The sequence below is a fragment of the Scyliorhinus canicula genome, chromosome 12 (genome assembly GCF_902713615.1).
Source record: "Scyliorhinus canicula chromosome 12, sScyCan1.1, whole genome shotgun sequence".
In the NCBI taxonomy this organism is placed as follows: Eukaryota; Metazoa; Chordata; class Chondrichthyes; order Carcharhiniformes; family Scyliorhinidae; genus Scyliorhinus; species Scyliorhinus canicula.
The window spans coordinates 161530542-161546274 of record NC_052157.1 but is presented as its reverse complement, the minus strand read 5'-3'; the positions used below and the strand labels follow the sequence as shown (position 1 = coordinate 161546274).

The window sequence follows — 15733 nt, the reverse complement described above, 5'->3', positions numbered from 1 at the left end:
ATTGCTTGAGGCCTGTGTAGTAGGAGTTGCCACTAATGGCACAAGTCTTTGTACAATATAAAAGAAAATTGTAGGTGTTGGACTCATTTGGCAGGTTTGCTAATTTTTGATGGTGGGTGGTAAATCATAAGACCATAAGTCATAGGAGTAGAATTACGCCATTTGGCCCATCGAGTCTGCTCCGCCATTCAATCATGGCTGATATTTTCTCATCCCCATTCTCCTGCCTTCTCCCCATAACCCCATATCCCCTTATTAATCAATAACCTATCTATCTGTCTTAAAGACACTCAGTGAATTGACCTCCCCAGCCTTCTGCAGAGTTCCACAGATTCACCACCCTCTGGCTGAAGAAACTCCTCCTCATCTCTGTTTTAAAGGATCGTCCCTTTAGTCTGAGATGGTGGCCTCTGCTTCTAGTTTTTCCTTACAAGTGGAAACATCCTTTCCACGTCCACTCTATCCAGACCTCGCAGTATCTTGTACGTTTCAATAAGATCCCCTCTCATCCTTCTAAACTTCCACGAGTACAGACGCACAGTCCTCAAACGTTCCTCATACAACAAATTCTTCATTCCAGGGATCATTCCTTTGGATCCTTTCCAAGGCCAGCACATCCTTCCTTCGATATGGAGCCCAAAACTGCTCACAATACTCCAAATGGGGTCTGACCAGAGCCTTATACAGCCTTAGGAGTACATCCCTGGCCCTGTATTCTAGCCCCCTTGACATGAATGCTAACATTGCATTTGCCTTCTTAACTGCCGACTGAACCTGCACATTAAGAGAATTGTGAACAAGGACTCCAAAGTCCCTTTGTGCTTCTGCTTTCCGAAGCATTCCCCATTTAGAAAACAGTCTATGCCTAAATTCCTCCTTCCAAAGTGCATAACCTGACACTTTTCCACATTTGTATTTCATTTGCCACTTCATTGCCCGCTCTCCTAGCTTGTCCAAGTCCTTCTGCAGCCCTCTTGCTTCCTCAATACTACCTGCCCCTCTACAAATCAGCTCTGGTTCTGGCACATTGAGTTTGATTCCAGCCATCTTTGTACTTTTCATGAGCTTGGATCACCCTGCAACTGCATATATATTGGTATAACTTTGAATTGTAATCACAGTTCATTTTTATTCTGAATTGGCCTTACTTATAATGTGGAGCAAGTTTGACCACACTGGGAAATTTAGTTGAGGGCTTTTCCCAAAGCAAATGGAAGGTTCACTCATATAAGGCAATGAAGTACCTGTCTGATCTATGCGGGTGGGCTGCGAGTTATGGACTCGTGTAGATAGAATCACAGAAACATACATAAAAAATAGAAGCAGTTGAGACCATTAGGCCCTTTGAGCCAGCTCTGCCATTCATTATGATCATGCCTGTTCATCAAGTTCAATATCCCCCAGCCCAGTTCCTTGAACCCTTTAGCCCCACAAGGTATATCTAACGCCGCCTTGAAATTTGACAAAGTTTTGGCCTCACTCTCTAAGTGAGGCTGCAACCCACGTTCATATGTTTTGGTCCTGTCCAAAGCTGGAGGATTACTGGAAGGAGGTTTTTAGGGTAATCTCTAAAGTGGTGCATGTGAAACTGGACCCGGGCCCCTGGGAGGCCATATTCGGGGTGTCGGACCAGCCGGGGCTGGAAACAGGCATGGAGGCAGATATTGCAGCTTTTGCCTCGTTGATCGCCCAAAGGCGAATCTTGTTAGGGTGGAGATCAACCTCTTCACCCTGTGCCCTGGCGTGGTGGGGGGAACTGCTGGGATTCTTGACTCTTGAAAAGGTCAAATTTGAACTGAGGGGGAAGGATAGAGTGGTTCTACAATCCATGGGCGTTATTCATTATGCACTTTCGAGAATTGGATCACATCGAACATTTGGGGAGGGGGACTGGGAGGGTTGGGGGGAGAGGGTCTTTGTGTTAATGGTGACTATGGGTGATTCCGTTTTCTCATTTTGTTTATGTTAACATGCGGGCTAATGTTTGGGGGTTTGGTGGGAAAATCTTCCACACTTCCGGGGTCCTTATCCCTCTATTCCCATTCTATTCATATATTTGTCAAGATGCCCCTTAAATGTCACTATAGTCCCTGCTTCCACCACCACCTCCGGCAGCGAGTTCCAGGCACCCACTACCCTCTGTGTAAAAAGAAAACTTGCCTCGTACATCTCCTCTAAACCTTGTCCCTCGCACCGCAAACCTATGCCCCCAAGTAATTCGACCCTCTACCCTGGGAAGAAGTCTCTGCCTATCCATTCTGTCTATGCCCCTCATAATTTTGTAGACCTCTATCAGGTCGCCCCTCAACCTCCTTCGTTCCAGTGAGAACAAACCAAGTTTATTCAACCTCTCCTCATAGCTAATGCCCTCCATACCAGGCAACATAATTTGTTACTGCTTATTGTTTGTTGGTGGGTGTAAATTTTGAAGAAAATGTGAAAAAGGAGAATAAATATTTTAAAAATGAATCTCAATGAGGTGATCGTTAGAAAACAGTGAATTGATCCAATTATAAAATTAATTTGTCTAATTCAGTTACTGAAAATTATTGTTCCTAAATATTTAACTGCTTTTCAGCATATTTTCCTTCACCATATGCAGTCTAGAAGTAGACTTCCTCCAAGTATGCTCCTCTTTAGTATTAAAAGCTGTGGAGCTGGGTGGTTGTGCGGGAGTTGATGGTTTACCCTTTATTGTTCAGAAGGTTTTGGGAGTGATTATATTTGCTCTGACATGGCTATCCACACATTTTATTTGTTCACTTCAGTTCTCAAACTGCATTTAATGGTATTTATAAAAGGCTGCTGCAGCAGGGATAAGATCTGGTGTATGTTTTAAATGGTGGGTGAAGCCTATCCAGCTATATTTCTCGGGGTTGAGCTTGGTATGTGGGAATATTACTATGTAAACATAGCCTGGGTGGGGATTTAGAGATGAATGGGTGGACGGTGTAACCTCATCCCTGAAGAAAGATCCTTGAGTGCTTATTGAAAGTTTGTAATAGTGGAGCTGTTGAATGCTGAAGCAAAGTAACTGCAGGCATTTGACCAATATATGGGTGTGGAGCACTGAGCAACCCCCCATGGGGTGGCAATTGTACAACGTCTGTCCGTTCTGTAACTACATCAGCGGCAAAGATTGGTCGTGCTGCATAAACTGCACAGGTAATTGTTTACTATGGTCTGTAAGTTAGGTACAGAATAATACTACAGATTTTATGTAGATTTTGATCAGTTCAAACAATTGAGACTTACAAGTTTCCTGCTTATGCAAGCTATTGGAAAAGTCTCTAGTGTTCCATAGGAGTTTAATTAAAATAATGAAAAAGTAAGGATTAGATTACATTTTTAACATTTAAAATGGAGTGGCAGCATAGATGATATTGGTTACTAAAATGGTATTTGAAAAATATACAACATTTGAGCTGAGAAACGATAGTGAATTGGTTTGGCAGCTTGTTCAGGGAGTTGTGTGAACATGGTATTTGATGTGCTGAGTTTTACTCTAAACCTACTTTGTTACATTAGAATGCCAGAAGTTGGGGTTCGAGTACAATTCGCACTTCGGTTCTTTTGGTCTTCCCACTTACACTCAAAATAGTGATGTCTGAAACTTGCACTTTTAAGGATTGGCCCATAATGCATTAACCATCACTTAGTTACTTTGATTTATGTTTCTTTCCTGTGACACAGAAATGGTGGAATCAATGAAGAGGGTAGCTGGCATGGACGTAGAGTTGACGGTAGAGGAAAGGAATTTACTGTCTGTGGCCTATAAAAATGTGATTGGAGCACGGAGAGCGTCCTGGAGGATAATCAGCAGTATTGAGCAAAAGGAGGAAAACAAAGGTGGAGAGGACAAACTAAAAATGATCCGTGAATACAGAAAAACGGTAAGGCCAAAAGGTTTGCCATCCCTTGCAAATTATAGATGGATAAAACAGCTAGTTTACAGGCAATAAAGGATTGTGTTTCTTGGCAGTGGGGTGATTACTGAGTCTCCAAAGAAACGGCAGTGAGTTTAAGGTAGTGACTTTATTTCATATCTCAGTATCTTTTTTGGGAGGGGAAGAATCTGTTTGTTGCTGTCGCCACCCCACAAAAACATGCATTGGAGAAAGTGCAGATATGAGAAACAGTAACCTACCAGGTAAGGTGATGGAGGCGGTGGCATGGGTTGATCTGGTTGAGTCTTGCGGCTCTTTGATGTGGTCTAAGCCATTAGTTGTCAAGGCAATTGGAAATGGTAATAAAAGCAATCTTGCTGGCATTCGCAAAGCTGAGAATTCTTTTTAAACAAAATAGAGTAAGCACTCAACAGGTCTGACAGCATCTGTGGAGAAAGTTTGAGATAAACTTTCAGGGTTTGTTTCTCTTTGAAATGGAAATGAGGAATTTTATTCCAATTCCATGTCCAGCAAATGTGAAAATGCTAAAAGGATTTGAATCCATCTAAACCCAGCTTGAGTCTCCTATGTCTCATGAACATCTGTGTTGTGGGGTTTAACTCCCTCTGCCTGGTAGAAATTTGGCACAACAAAAGCTGCAATCAAGTAGTTTTAATCACTGCCTGAGGTAGTTGGTGAGGCACCTACTAGAGTCGAGAGGAACTTTGTTAATACATTTTAATTTGCACCTTGTGGGTCAGATATGATGGGATGATTTAAATGGTCGTCTTTATAATTAAAAAAAAAAAAGAATACCCAGTTATTTTTTTTCCCATTTAAGGGGCAATTTAGCGTGGCCAATCTTTGGGTTGTGGGGGTGAGACCCATGCAGACACGGGGAGAATGTACAAGCTCCACACAGACAGCGACCCAGGGCCGGGATCAAACCTGGGTCCTCAGCACCGTGGGCAGCAATGCGAACCACTGCACCACCGTGCCGCCCCAATTTAAATAGTCTACTGGCTGCACTTTAACTACAAACCCAGCCCTGATTTATTTATTTATTTTTGAAAGTAAAAAGCTCACCATGAAAGTCTGCAGTCCCCTGGTTTCCCAACCAAAAACCGTGCTGGCGCATGCATTCGCACGTCCATGCCCTGTAATTTTAAATAGGTGCTTAACAGCAGAGTCTAAGACACAAAATGTTTGCTCCAGCCACTGACGTCAGGTGGGCCTCCTGTGGCAACTCCAGATGAAAAGCCTGGCTCCTAAGTTCAAACTTGGAACTTCGCCTGGTAGTATCATTGAAGTAGTGAGTTCAACATTTTGGACTTGGGAATGTGACATATGGTGTAATAGGTGACCTGGAAAATTGCTCGGGTAAAGTTCCATATGCCTCTGGCAGCACGGAGGAGCAGTGGGTAGCACTGTTGCCTCACAGTGCAAGGTCCCATGTCGATCCGGACCCGGATCACTGTCCGTGTGGAGTTTGCACATTCTCCCCGTGTCTGCGTGGGTCTCACTCCCACAACCCAAAGATGTGCAGGCCACGCTAAATTGGGAAAAAATGAATTGGGTACTCTAAATTGAAATAAAAAGTTCCACATGCCTCGTAATATTTTTTCTAAAAACGATTTTACTCAATACCAGACTGTTTAATTCCGTGCCAGTCTGGATAGTGGAGATATTTACCCACATTGGATGGAGATGAGGAAGGGCAAATCTGAGGGAACTATGCTGGGATGCTTGTTACAACAGCTAATAATGAATTCAAGTAATACTGATGAAGGCATTGGAACTGTTCATTGTCATGCCTGCATGTGAACAAAAATAAACCAAATAAATGCACTTTGCTACTGTGTTGCACTGAATTGATGAGTTTTGAGTTCTATGACTCGTATTCCTCTGCATTCTGTGCATATATTTACAAATTTGAGATTAATTTTCACCCATTTCCAATTGAGGGTATCTTTATACCTAGGCGACGGATGGTGGTGTTCTTTGATTTCATGTACCCCATTAATTTATACAGTCACCTGAAAGTAACCATACAGATAGGTTTGCGGTAAATATACTTGGTCTGTTGTGAGAGTTTGTTCTCTGATTTATAATTTTAAATCTTGTTGGAATTTCAGGTTGAGGAGGAACTGAAAACAATTTGTAATGACATTCTGGATGTACTGGATAAACACCTCATTCCTGCTGCCAACACCGGAGAGTCAAAGGTTTTCTACTATAAAATGTATGTACTGGGCATTTCAGGGTATGGCTAGAAAAACAAAAGCAGGCGATTCAGCCCCTCAAGCCGGCCCCTCCATTTAACTCCCATCATGGCTGATCTTCTCCCTCAATGCCATCTTCCTGCACTATCCCCATATTCCTTAATGTCACTAACTAAAAATCCATGTACCGCTGCTTTGAACATGCTCGATGACAGAGCCTCCACAACCCTCGGGTCGAGAACTCCAAAGATTCACCCACCTCTGACAGAAGACAGTTCCCTGTATCCCGGTCCTAAATTACCTACCTCTTAATCTGAGACTGTTTCCCCTCCTGGTTTTGCCACACCCCACATCCTCGAACGAGGGAAGACATCCTTCCTGACTGTACTCTGTCAAACCCTGTCAGAATTATTTTGTACACTTTCATGCGATCACCTCTCATTCTTCTAAATTCTAGAGGATACAGGCCAGTCTCCTCAGTCTTTCCTCATCGGACAATCTGCCGTCTGTAGGATTAATCTGGTGAACCTACGCTGCACTCCCCCTATGGCCAAAATATCCTTCCTTGGATAAGGAGACCAAAACTGCACAATACTCCAGGTGTGGTCTCACTAAGACGCTAGACCACTGCAGCGAAACTTCCCTACTCCAATCCCCTTGCAATAAATCCTAACATGCCATTTCCCTTCCCAATTGCTTGTTGCACCCGCATGTTAGCTTTCAGTGACTTATGAACAAGAACATCCAGGATTCTGTGGACATCAACACTTTCCAATCTCCTCATTTTAGAAATACTGTGTTTCTATTTCTCCTACCAAAATAGGTAACTTCACATTTTTACACATCACATTCTATCTTCCACGCATAGGTACCTAGAACTCCTACAGTGCCGAAGGAGGCCATTTGGCCTGTCGAATCTGCACCAATTCTCCAAAAGAGCACCCTAGCTGGAGCCACTCCCCTGTCCTACACCCACAACCCCACCTAACTTGCATATCTTTGGACTGGGAGGAAACCGGAGCACCCGGAGGAAACCCACACAGATGGTCACCCAAGGCCGGAATTGAACCCGGGTCTCTGACACTGAGCGACAGCGCTAACCACCATACCGCCATGTTCTTGCCTACTTGCTTAGTCTGTCTAAATTTCCTTGAAGCTTCCGTGCATCCATTGCAACTCCCATTCCTGCCAAGTTTTGTGTCATCAGCAAGCTTGGAAATATTACATTTGGTTCCCACATCCAAATCATTGATATATGTTGTGGAGAGCTGAGGCCATAACACTGATCCTTGCAGCACTCCAATAGTCACAGCCTGCCAACCTGAGAATGATCTATTTATCCCTACTCTCTGTTTTCTCCTCTTCCCCACCCCCAAATCACATGAGCTCTAATTTTGCTTACTAACTTCCTGTGTAGGACCTTATTGATTCACACGTATCTGTTCTCGCAGTAACATCCTCAAAATGATTTCCCTTTCATAAATCCATGTTGACTGACTAGTCTCACCGTTATTTTCGAAGGGTGCAGTTATCTCATTCTTTAGAATAGATTCCAGCATTTTCCCTACTATTGAATACATGAATAGGATGGGAATAGAGGGATACGGACCCAGGAAGTGTAGAAGATTTTAGTTTAGACGGGCAGCATGGTCGGCACAGGCTTGGAGGGCCGAAGGGTCTGTTCCTATGCTGTACTTTTCTTTGTTCTTTGTATTGATGTCAGGCTAACAGGTTTGTAGTTCCTCGATTTCACTCCCTCTTTTATATTAAATAGTTGAGCCTCATTTCCTACCTTGCAATCTGCAGGCACCATCCTAAAATCTGTAGCATTTGAAAATAACCACTATCTCTACAACCACCTCCTTCAGCTCTCTGGGATGTAGATGACCAAGTCTAGGGGATTTATCAACTTGCCGCACCAGTAATTTCTCCAACACTACTTGTTTACTAATGCTTACTACTTTCAGATTATCAATGTTTCAGCGAGGTTTCTGCTATCTTCATCCATGAAGGCAGACACCAAGCATTCATTTAATTTCTCGGCAATTTCCTTAGTACCAACTATAAATTCCCCATTCTCTGCCTGTAATGAGCCCAAATTTGTCTTTATTAACCTGTTCCTATTTGGGTGCCCATGGAAGCTTTTGCAGTCTGTTTTGTTTCATATTCTGTTTTCTCATTTTATCAATTTCTTGCTTCTCTTTTGAATTAAAAAGAACAGTAAATACCCAAATATTTTTTCCAATTAAGGGGCAATTTAGCGTGGCCAATTCACCTACCCTGCACATCTTTGGGCTGTGGGGGCGAGACCCACGCAGACACTGGGATAATTTGCACACTCCACATGGACAGTGACCCGGGGCTGGTTCTCTTTTGAATTTAAATATGCTGTCAATCCTTACTGCTTACTGCATTTTCCCCTCAACTTTATAAGACTCGTCCTTTGATCCGAATGCTTAACTTCTCTTGTTAGCCATGGTTGGATTATTTTTCCTACTGGCTTTTTGTACCTTACAGGAATCCAAATTTGTTTTAAGTTGTGTTATAATTCTTGAAATGCTAGCCATTATCCTTCTCCCATATATTTCCATGCTGAAGTATGGTGACCTTTAACTCAAGTTCAAACGAGGTGATATAGGAAGTTCTGCTCTAATAATAATAACCTTTAATAGTATCACAAGTAGGCTTACGTTAACACTGCAATGAAGTTACAGTGAAAAGCCCCTAGTTACCATACTCTGGCGCCTGTTCGGGTACACAGAGGGAGAATTCGGAATATCCAATTCACCTAACAAGCATGTCTTTCGGGCCTGGAGGAAACCCACGCCGACACGGAGAATGTGCAGATTCCGCACAGTGACCCAAGCCGGGAATCAAACCCGGGTCCCTGGCGCTGTGAAGCAAAATGCTAACCACTGTGCTACCGTGCCGCCCACTATAGCAGAGTTTATGGGCATGAAATTTGACTTTCTGCCAGCCAAAGAAATGTTGACGGAAAAAATAATTGATGCTCTCAGAATAGCCTGCTAGGTGAAGTCTCTGCTTCAGGTGATGAGATTGAATGACTGATCTGTGCTGAGTTAGCTGACCTCAATCAGAGCAGCATTTGGGGGTACATCAGTTAGCCAAGTGGCTGGTTGAGAGAGGGGAAAGAAATTTGCCACGAATCGGGCTCCTGATCATCATCCAGTGACCCCTGAAAGGTAGTGGAGCTCAGAATTAAAACATAGGATCCAGTTGTGCTTGTATATCCTGCTATTCAAGCAAATGCCAAGTTTGTTCTTTTCAGTCGTATTTAATTTTATTTTGGTTATCTGCATGTTTCTCTGTACTGTTCATAATTTTTCAGAAGATGGTTAGTAGAGGGTAAGAAAAGGTGAATGGGTGACTGATTAGCCGAGTCCATGTTTTATTTTCTGTTAAAGTTTAGTAGTGTTTAACTGTGTTGCATGCGCTCACTCTATTTTTGGTAAAATTAGCTTTAAAACTATTATTAGGGTGAAACCATTATTATGGCTTTACCAGGTTTGGTTTATTGAATTTTGTTCTGATTTACAGGAAAGGTGATTACCACAGGTATCTGGCAGAGTTTGCCACAGGGAATGACAGGAAGGAGGCAGCAGAGAACAGCCTGGTTGCATACAAGGCGGCTAGTGATATTGCAATGACGGAACTTCCGCCGACGCATCCCATCCGCTTAGGCCTTGCTTTGAATTTCTCTGTATTCTACTATGAAATCCTCAACTCTCCTGACCGTGCCTGCAGGTATGTACAGGATATACAAGCTGGAACACTGGGCATTCAGGCTGACAGTTGTGACCTCTTCTAAAGGTGTTGGTCTATTTGTAGGTTTCCTCTGCTATCTTCACTATGATCCCTTGTATAGAGGCTGAACAGTTAGCCAGCCAGCTGTGGCCCGCACAATGTCAGCCGGGCTCAGTTGAGGACATTCAGCCCTGAGTCAAACGTGTTCAAGCTCTATTCCAGCCTGATACTTCAGTGGAGTATTATGAGGTTGCATCAATGTTGGAGGCTGTCCCTTTCAGTGAGATGTTAAACTAAGGACCTGTCTACTTGTTCCTGTGGTTCAGATGGATGTTGAGAGAGCTTGTGGCACATTTTCAAGGTATTTCTCCTTGTATCCCTGCAGTGCTGCCGAAACAGATGAACAGGCCATTCATCTCATATAATGATAATCGCTTATTGTCACAAGTAGGCTTCAGTGAAAAGCCCCATTCTGGCGCCTGTTCGAGGAGGCCGATACGGGAATTGAACCCGTGCTACTGACATTGTTCTGCTTTACAAGCCAGCTGTTTAGCCCGGTAAACCAGCCCATCTCCACTGTTGTGGGCGTCAGTATAGAATGCCTGCTGATTGTACCCAATGAACCACACTACTGGAAGCAGTAGAGCGAATGTCACCTGTGTTGAGACTGAAATGCTAAGTGCCAGTCTGAGCTGTGAGTTGGCTGCAGTAACAAAATAAATATGCTTTTCCCCCACAGATTGGCAAAGGCAGCATTTGATGATGCAATTGCAGAACTGGATACCTTGAGTGAAGAAAGCTACAAGGACTCTACACTCATTATGCAGTTGTTACGTGACAACTTGACACTATGGACTTCAGACATGCAGGGAGATGGTATGTAACCAGCAAAAGTTACTGATTTCCAGGGAGCCTTGTCTTCATATAATGAATGTAGTAGATTTCCTATTTGTTTTGCCTCGGTGTTCTTATCCACACTCCACTGAAACAAGAATTGGAGAGGGCAGGTCATATTCATTTAAGATGTTTAAGTGCATGATCCAGTAACTTGGGGAATCTTCAGTACAAATACTGCAAGGATCCCCTGCGCCCACTTGTCCACCCCTTCAAGCTACTGCGACCAAAGGAATGGAGGAAACACTGAATTTCAGAGTCATTGAATTGTTACGGCACAGAAGGAGGCCATTTGGCCCATCATGTATGCACCTGCTCTCCGAATGAGCATTCCTACCGTGGATATTTAATGTGTATTCAAAGGCAAATGGGAAAGAAATAAAAAAGACAAGCTATTGAGCCTCTTCCAAGGTAAGTTTTAACTCTGCATTAGCCTGCTGCCATACCAAACACATTAGCAGCCAATTATCCTAGTTCAATTGCAAGGAATTGTGCTCCAATCTGAAACTGACTCTTAACCTATTGAAGTTGACTATTTAGCCTGACACAACTCTTTAATGTGTACAAGGGTTAAAACTTCAACTCTTTTTGTGCCTGAGACCCATGTAAGTTGAAGCAAAAGCTCCCGCTTCTCCCCTTCCCACAATCATGTGACTTTCCTGACCGTTTGGTAGCTGCACAAAACCTGTGCTTCAGGAAGTCTCCTCAGGATGCTGTACACCTGGGGCCAAGTTACATACTTGGATGTCATGAAAATGAAAATTGCTTATTGTCACAAGTAGGCTTCAAATGAAGTTACTGTGAAAAGCCCCTAGTCGCCACATTCCGGCGCCTGTTCGGGGAGGCTGGTACGGGAATTGAACCGTGCTGCTGGCCTGCCTTGGTCTGCTTTAACAGCCAGTGATTTAGCCCTGTGCTAAACCAGCCCAACGCTCAAATCGGGATAATGAAGGTCCAAACCAGGCAAGAAAAAGCTTGTTCGCTGACTGGTATGGGGTTACTGATGATGTACTTTTGTTCAATCTGCTGAACGGTACTTTGGGGAGCATCCAACCTTGCTTCATACCCAGCGTTGTTTACAGGAGGTCCTGAGTATTTATTAAAATAGTTTGCAATAAGGATGTTGGCTGCAGTTATGTGTAGCAGCAACAAATCTCTAAAGCCCTGTGCTATTTGCATCCCAGACTGAAACATTTTGAAAGCCAAAAAAACAAAAGTTGAATCACGATTCATCTCTGCCTCCGCTGGGATAACTGAGATGATACAGCTTTTACAACTTGTTGATTATACAGCTCATTTAACGTCTTCTCTCGCCTCCTCTCTCCCTCTCGCCTCCTCTCTCCCTCTCGCCTCCTCTCTCCCTCTCGCCTCCTCTCTCCCTCTCGCCTCCCCTCTCGCCTTCGCTCTCGCTCTCGCCTCTGCTCTCTCTTTCGACTCCACTCTCGCTCTCGCCTCCGCTCTCACTCTCTCCTCCGCTCTCGCCTCCGCCCTCACTCTTGCCTCTGCCCTCGCCTCTGCCCTCGCCTCTGCTCTTGCTCTCTTTCGCCACCGCTCTCGCCTCCGCTCTCACTCTCGCCCCCTCTCTCGTCTCTTTCGCCTCTTCTCTCTCTCGCCTCTTCTCTCTCTCGCCTCTTCTCTCTCTCTCTCGCCTCTTCTCTCTCTCTCTCTCTCTCTCCCTCTCGCCTCCTCTCTCCCTCTCGCCTCCTCTCTCCCTCTCGCCTCCTCTCTCCCTCTCGCCTCCTCTCTCCCTCTCGCCTCCTCTCTCCCTCTCGCCTCCTCTCTCCCTCTCGCCTCCTCTCTCCCTCTCGCCTCCTCTCTCCCTCTCGCCTCCTCTCTCCCCTCTCGCCTCCTCTCTCCCTCTCGCCTCCGCTCTCCCTCTCGCCTCCGCTCTCCCTCTCGCCTCCGCTCTCCCTCTCGCCTCCGCTCTCCCTCTCGCCTCCGCTCTCCCTCTCGCCTCCGCTCTCCCTCTCTCTCTCGCCTCCGCTCTCCCTCTCTCTCTCGCCTCCGCTCTCCCTCTCTCTCTCGCCTCCGCTCTCCCTCTCTCTCTCGCCTCTTCTCTCTCTCTCTCTCTCTCGCCTCTTCTCTCTCTCTCTCTCTCGCCTCTTCTCTCTCTCTCTCTCTCTGAGTATTTATTAAAATAGTTTGCAATAAGGATGTTGGCTGCAGTTATGTGTAGCAGCAACAAATCTCTAAAGCCCTGTGCTATTTGCATCCCAGACTGAAACATTTTGAAAGCCAAAAAAACAAAAGTTGAATCACGATTCATCTCTGCCTCCGCTGGGATAACTGAGATGATACAGCTTTTACAACTTGTTGATTATACAGCTCATTTAACGTCTTCTCTCGCCTCCTCTCTCCCTCTCGCCTCCTCTCTCCCTCTCGCCTCCTCTCTCCCTCTCGCCTCCTCTCTCCCTCTCGCCTCCCCTCTCGCCTCCGCCCTCACTCTTGCCTCTGCCCTCGCCTCTGCTCTTGCTCTCTTTCGCCACCGCTCTCGCCTCCGCTCTCACTCTCGCCCCCCTCTCGTCTCTCTCGCCTCTCTCTCTCTCGCCTCTCTCCTCTCGCCTCTCTCTCTCTCTCGCCTCTCTCTCTCTCTCTCTCTCTCTCCCTCTCGACTCTCTCTCCCCTCTCGACTCTCTCTCCCTCTCGACTCCTCTCCCTCTCGACTCTCTCTCCCTCTCGCCTCTCTCTCCCTCTCGCTCCTCTCTCTCCCTCTCGCCTCCTCTCTCCCTCTCGACTCCTCTCTCCCTCTCGCCTCGCTCTCCCTCTCGCCTCCCTCTCCCTCAGCCTCCGCTCTCCCTCTCGCTCCGCTCTCTCTCGCCTCCGCTCTCCCTCTCGCCTCCGCTCCCTCTCGCCTCCGCTCTTCTCGCCTCCGCTCTCCCTCTCGCCTCCGCTCTCCCTCTCGCCTCCGCTCTCCCTCTCGCCTCCGCTCTCCCTCTCGCCTCCCGCTCTCCCTCTCGCCTCCGCTCTCCCTCTCGCCTCCGCTCTCTCGCCTCCGCTCTCCCTCTCGCCTCCGCTCTCCCTCTCGCCTCCGCTCTCCCTCTCGCCTCCGCTCTCCCTCTCGCCTCCGCTCTCCCTCTGCCTCCGCCTCCCTCTCGCCTCCGCTCTCCTCTCGCTCCGCTCGCCTCTCCCCGCTCTCCCTCTCGCCTCCGCTCTCCCTTCTCGCCTCCTCTCCCTCTCCCTCTCGCCTCCCTCTCCCTCTCGACTCCCTCTCCCTCTCGACTCCCTCTCCCTCTCGACTCCCTCTCCCTCTCCCCTTCGCGCTCTCCCTCTCGCACTCCGCTCTCCGCTCTCCTCCCTCGTCTCCGCTCGCTCTCCGCTCGCCTCTCTCGCTCGCTCTCTCTCGCCTCCGCTCTCCCCTCTCCTCCGCTTCCCTCCGCTCCGCCTCCTCTCGCCTCCTCTCTCCTCTCTCGCCTCCGCTCTCCTCTCTCCTCCGCCTCCCTCTCCTCTCTCCTCTCGCCTCCGCTCTCCCTCTCTCTCGCTCTCGCCTCCGCCTCCTCTCTCCCCGCCTCCTCTCCCTCCGCCTCCCTTCCCTCGCTCTCTCCTCCTCCGCTCCGCCTCTCCTCTCGCTCCGCTCTCTCTCTCGCCTCGCTTCTTCCGCTTCCCTCTCCTCTCTCGCTCGCTCCTCTCTCTTGCCGCCTCCTCTCTCTCGCTCTTCTCTCGCCTCTTCTCCTTCCCTCCTCTCTCTCATCGCTTCTCTCCCTCTCTCCTCTCTCTCGCTCTCTCTCTCTCTCTCTCTCTCTCTCGTCTCTCTTCTCTCTCTCTCTCTCCCTCTTCTCTCTGCCTCTCTCTCTTCTCTCTCTCTCTCTCTCTCTCTCCGCTCTCTCTCTCTCTCTCTCTCTCGCCTCCCCACCTCTCTCTCTCACCCCCTCTCTCTCTCTCTCTCTCCTCCTCTCTCTCTCTCTCTCTCTCTCTCTCTCTCTCTCTCTCTCTCTCTCTCTCTCTCTCTCTCTCTCGCCACCTCTCCCGCTCCCTGGGCCCAGTGCAGTGAGAGCCTGACCGACTGGGAATATAGTACTGGGTGTGTTTTATGTGCTATTGGCTAAATGCACTAGGTTTCTCCACTGCTGGTTTCTGGGTGAATGAGCACTTTCTGAGCCTAGGTGGCACGGATTGATGTGAAAACAAAACATTTTGTATAATCATGCACCCCTCCATTTCATGGAGGAATCTTTTTTTTTAAAAAAGCACCCATTGTTAAATACTATTAAATTTCCCTCTTGATTTTGCATTCATTTTCCTGTTTTTTTTCTTTTCCTTTCTCCTTCCTGACTAGATTCCTAAAGGATATGAACCATTCATTCCCCCTGTAATCTTTACTTTGTAAGTCATTCAAAGCAGCTGTCATATCTCCAAGATGTCACAATACCATTTTCAAAACTGTTTAATGATGCATTTTTAGAGCCTTATTCTGGAGAAAGTGGCGGAATGTTGGGAGAATATATCATGTAACTTGCTGATCTTGGCCCTTTTTGAATTGCTGCTGTAAACTTCAGTGACCCGAGGCTGTAATTAGCTCATATTGAGGCCGTTGAGATTAGGTACTGCCTCCACCGTGGTTCCTCATCTTGACAAACCATTTGGAGTTAGCAAATGAAGATCATGTACCTCTGCTTGTGCCCTCAGTCCTAGCAACTTTTTCAAAATGGCAGAGCCAAAGAGGCGAAAGGGAGTGGGGAATGGCATGCTTTTGGCTACCGGTCGTATATACATTTGGGAGAGAACCATTTGGCAAATGTGCAGCCAAAAAAAAAAATCACTGCACTCACTAACTTAACTAACCCTGTAGAAACATGGGCTAGTAAGGGGAGGGAAACTTGGATTTGTGGTTTTCATATTTGTCTGGTATTGTGACATCTGCCCCATCCTTGCATTAACCTCTGTGTGGCTCATCTCACAGCTGGGTCTATCTCAGCACTCGTTAGAATTGAACATATTTTGAGGAGCTGCATTTCAAGATGTGGGCAT

General features: G+C 46.5%; 1 protein-coding gene across 1 annotated transcript in view; it reads left to right on the top strand.

Annotated features, from left to right (window-relative positions):
- Positions 1 to 15733, top strand: part of ywhae1 (tyrosine 3-monooxygenase/tryptophan 5-monooxygenase activation protein, epsilon polypeptide 1) — a 60417-nt gene that overhangs the window by 33242 nt on the left and 11442 nt on the right. Inside the window, exons 2-5 of the mRNA XM_038814744.1 lie at positions 3694 to 3893; positions 6023 to 6129; positions 9668 to 9874; positions 10614 to 10750. Of these exons, the coding sequence (XP_038670672.1) occupies positions 3694 to 3893; positions 6023 to 6129; positions 9668 to 9874; positions 10614 to 10750 (651 nt within the window). The remainder of the gene's footprint in view (positions 1 to 3693; positions 3894 to 6022; positions 6130 to 9667; positions 9875 to 10613; positions 10751 to 15733) is intronic.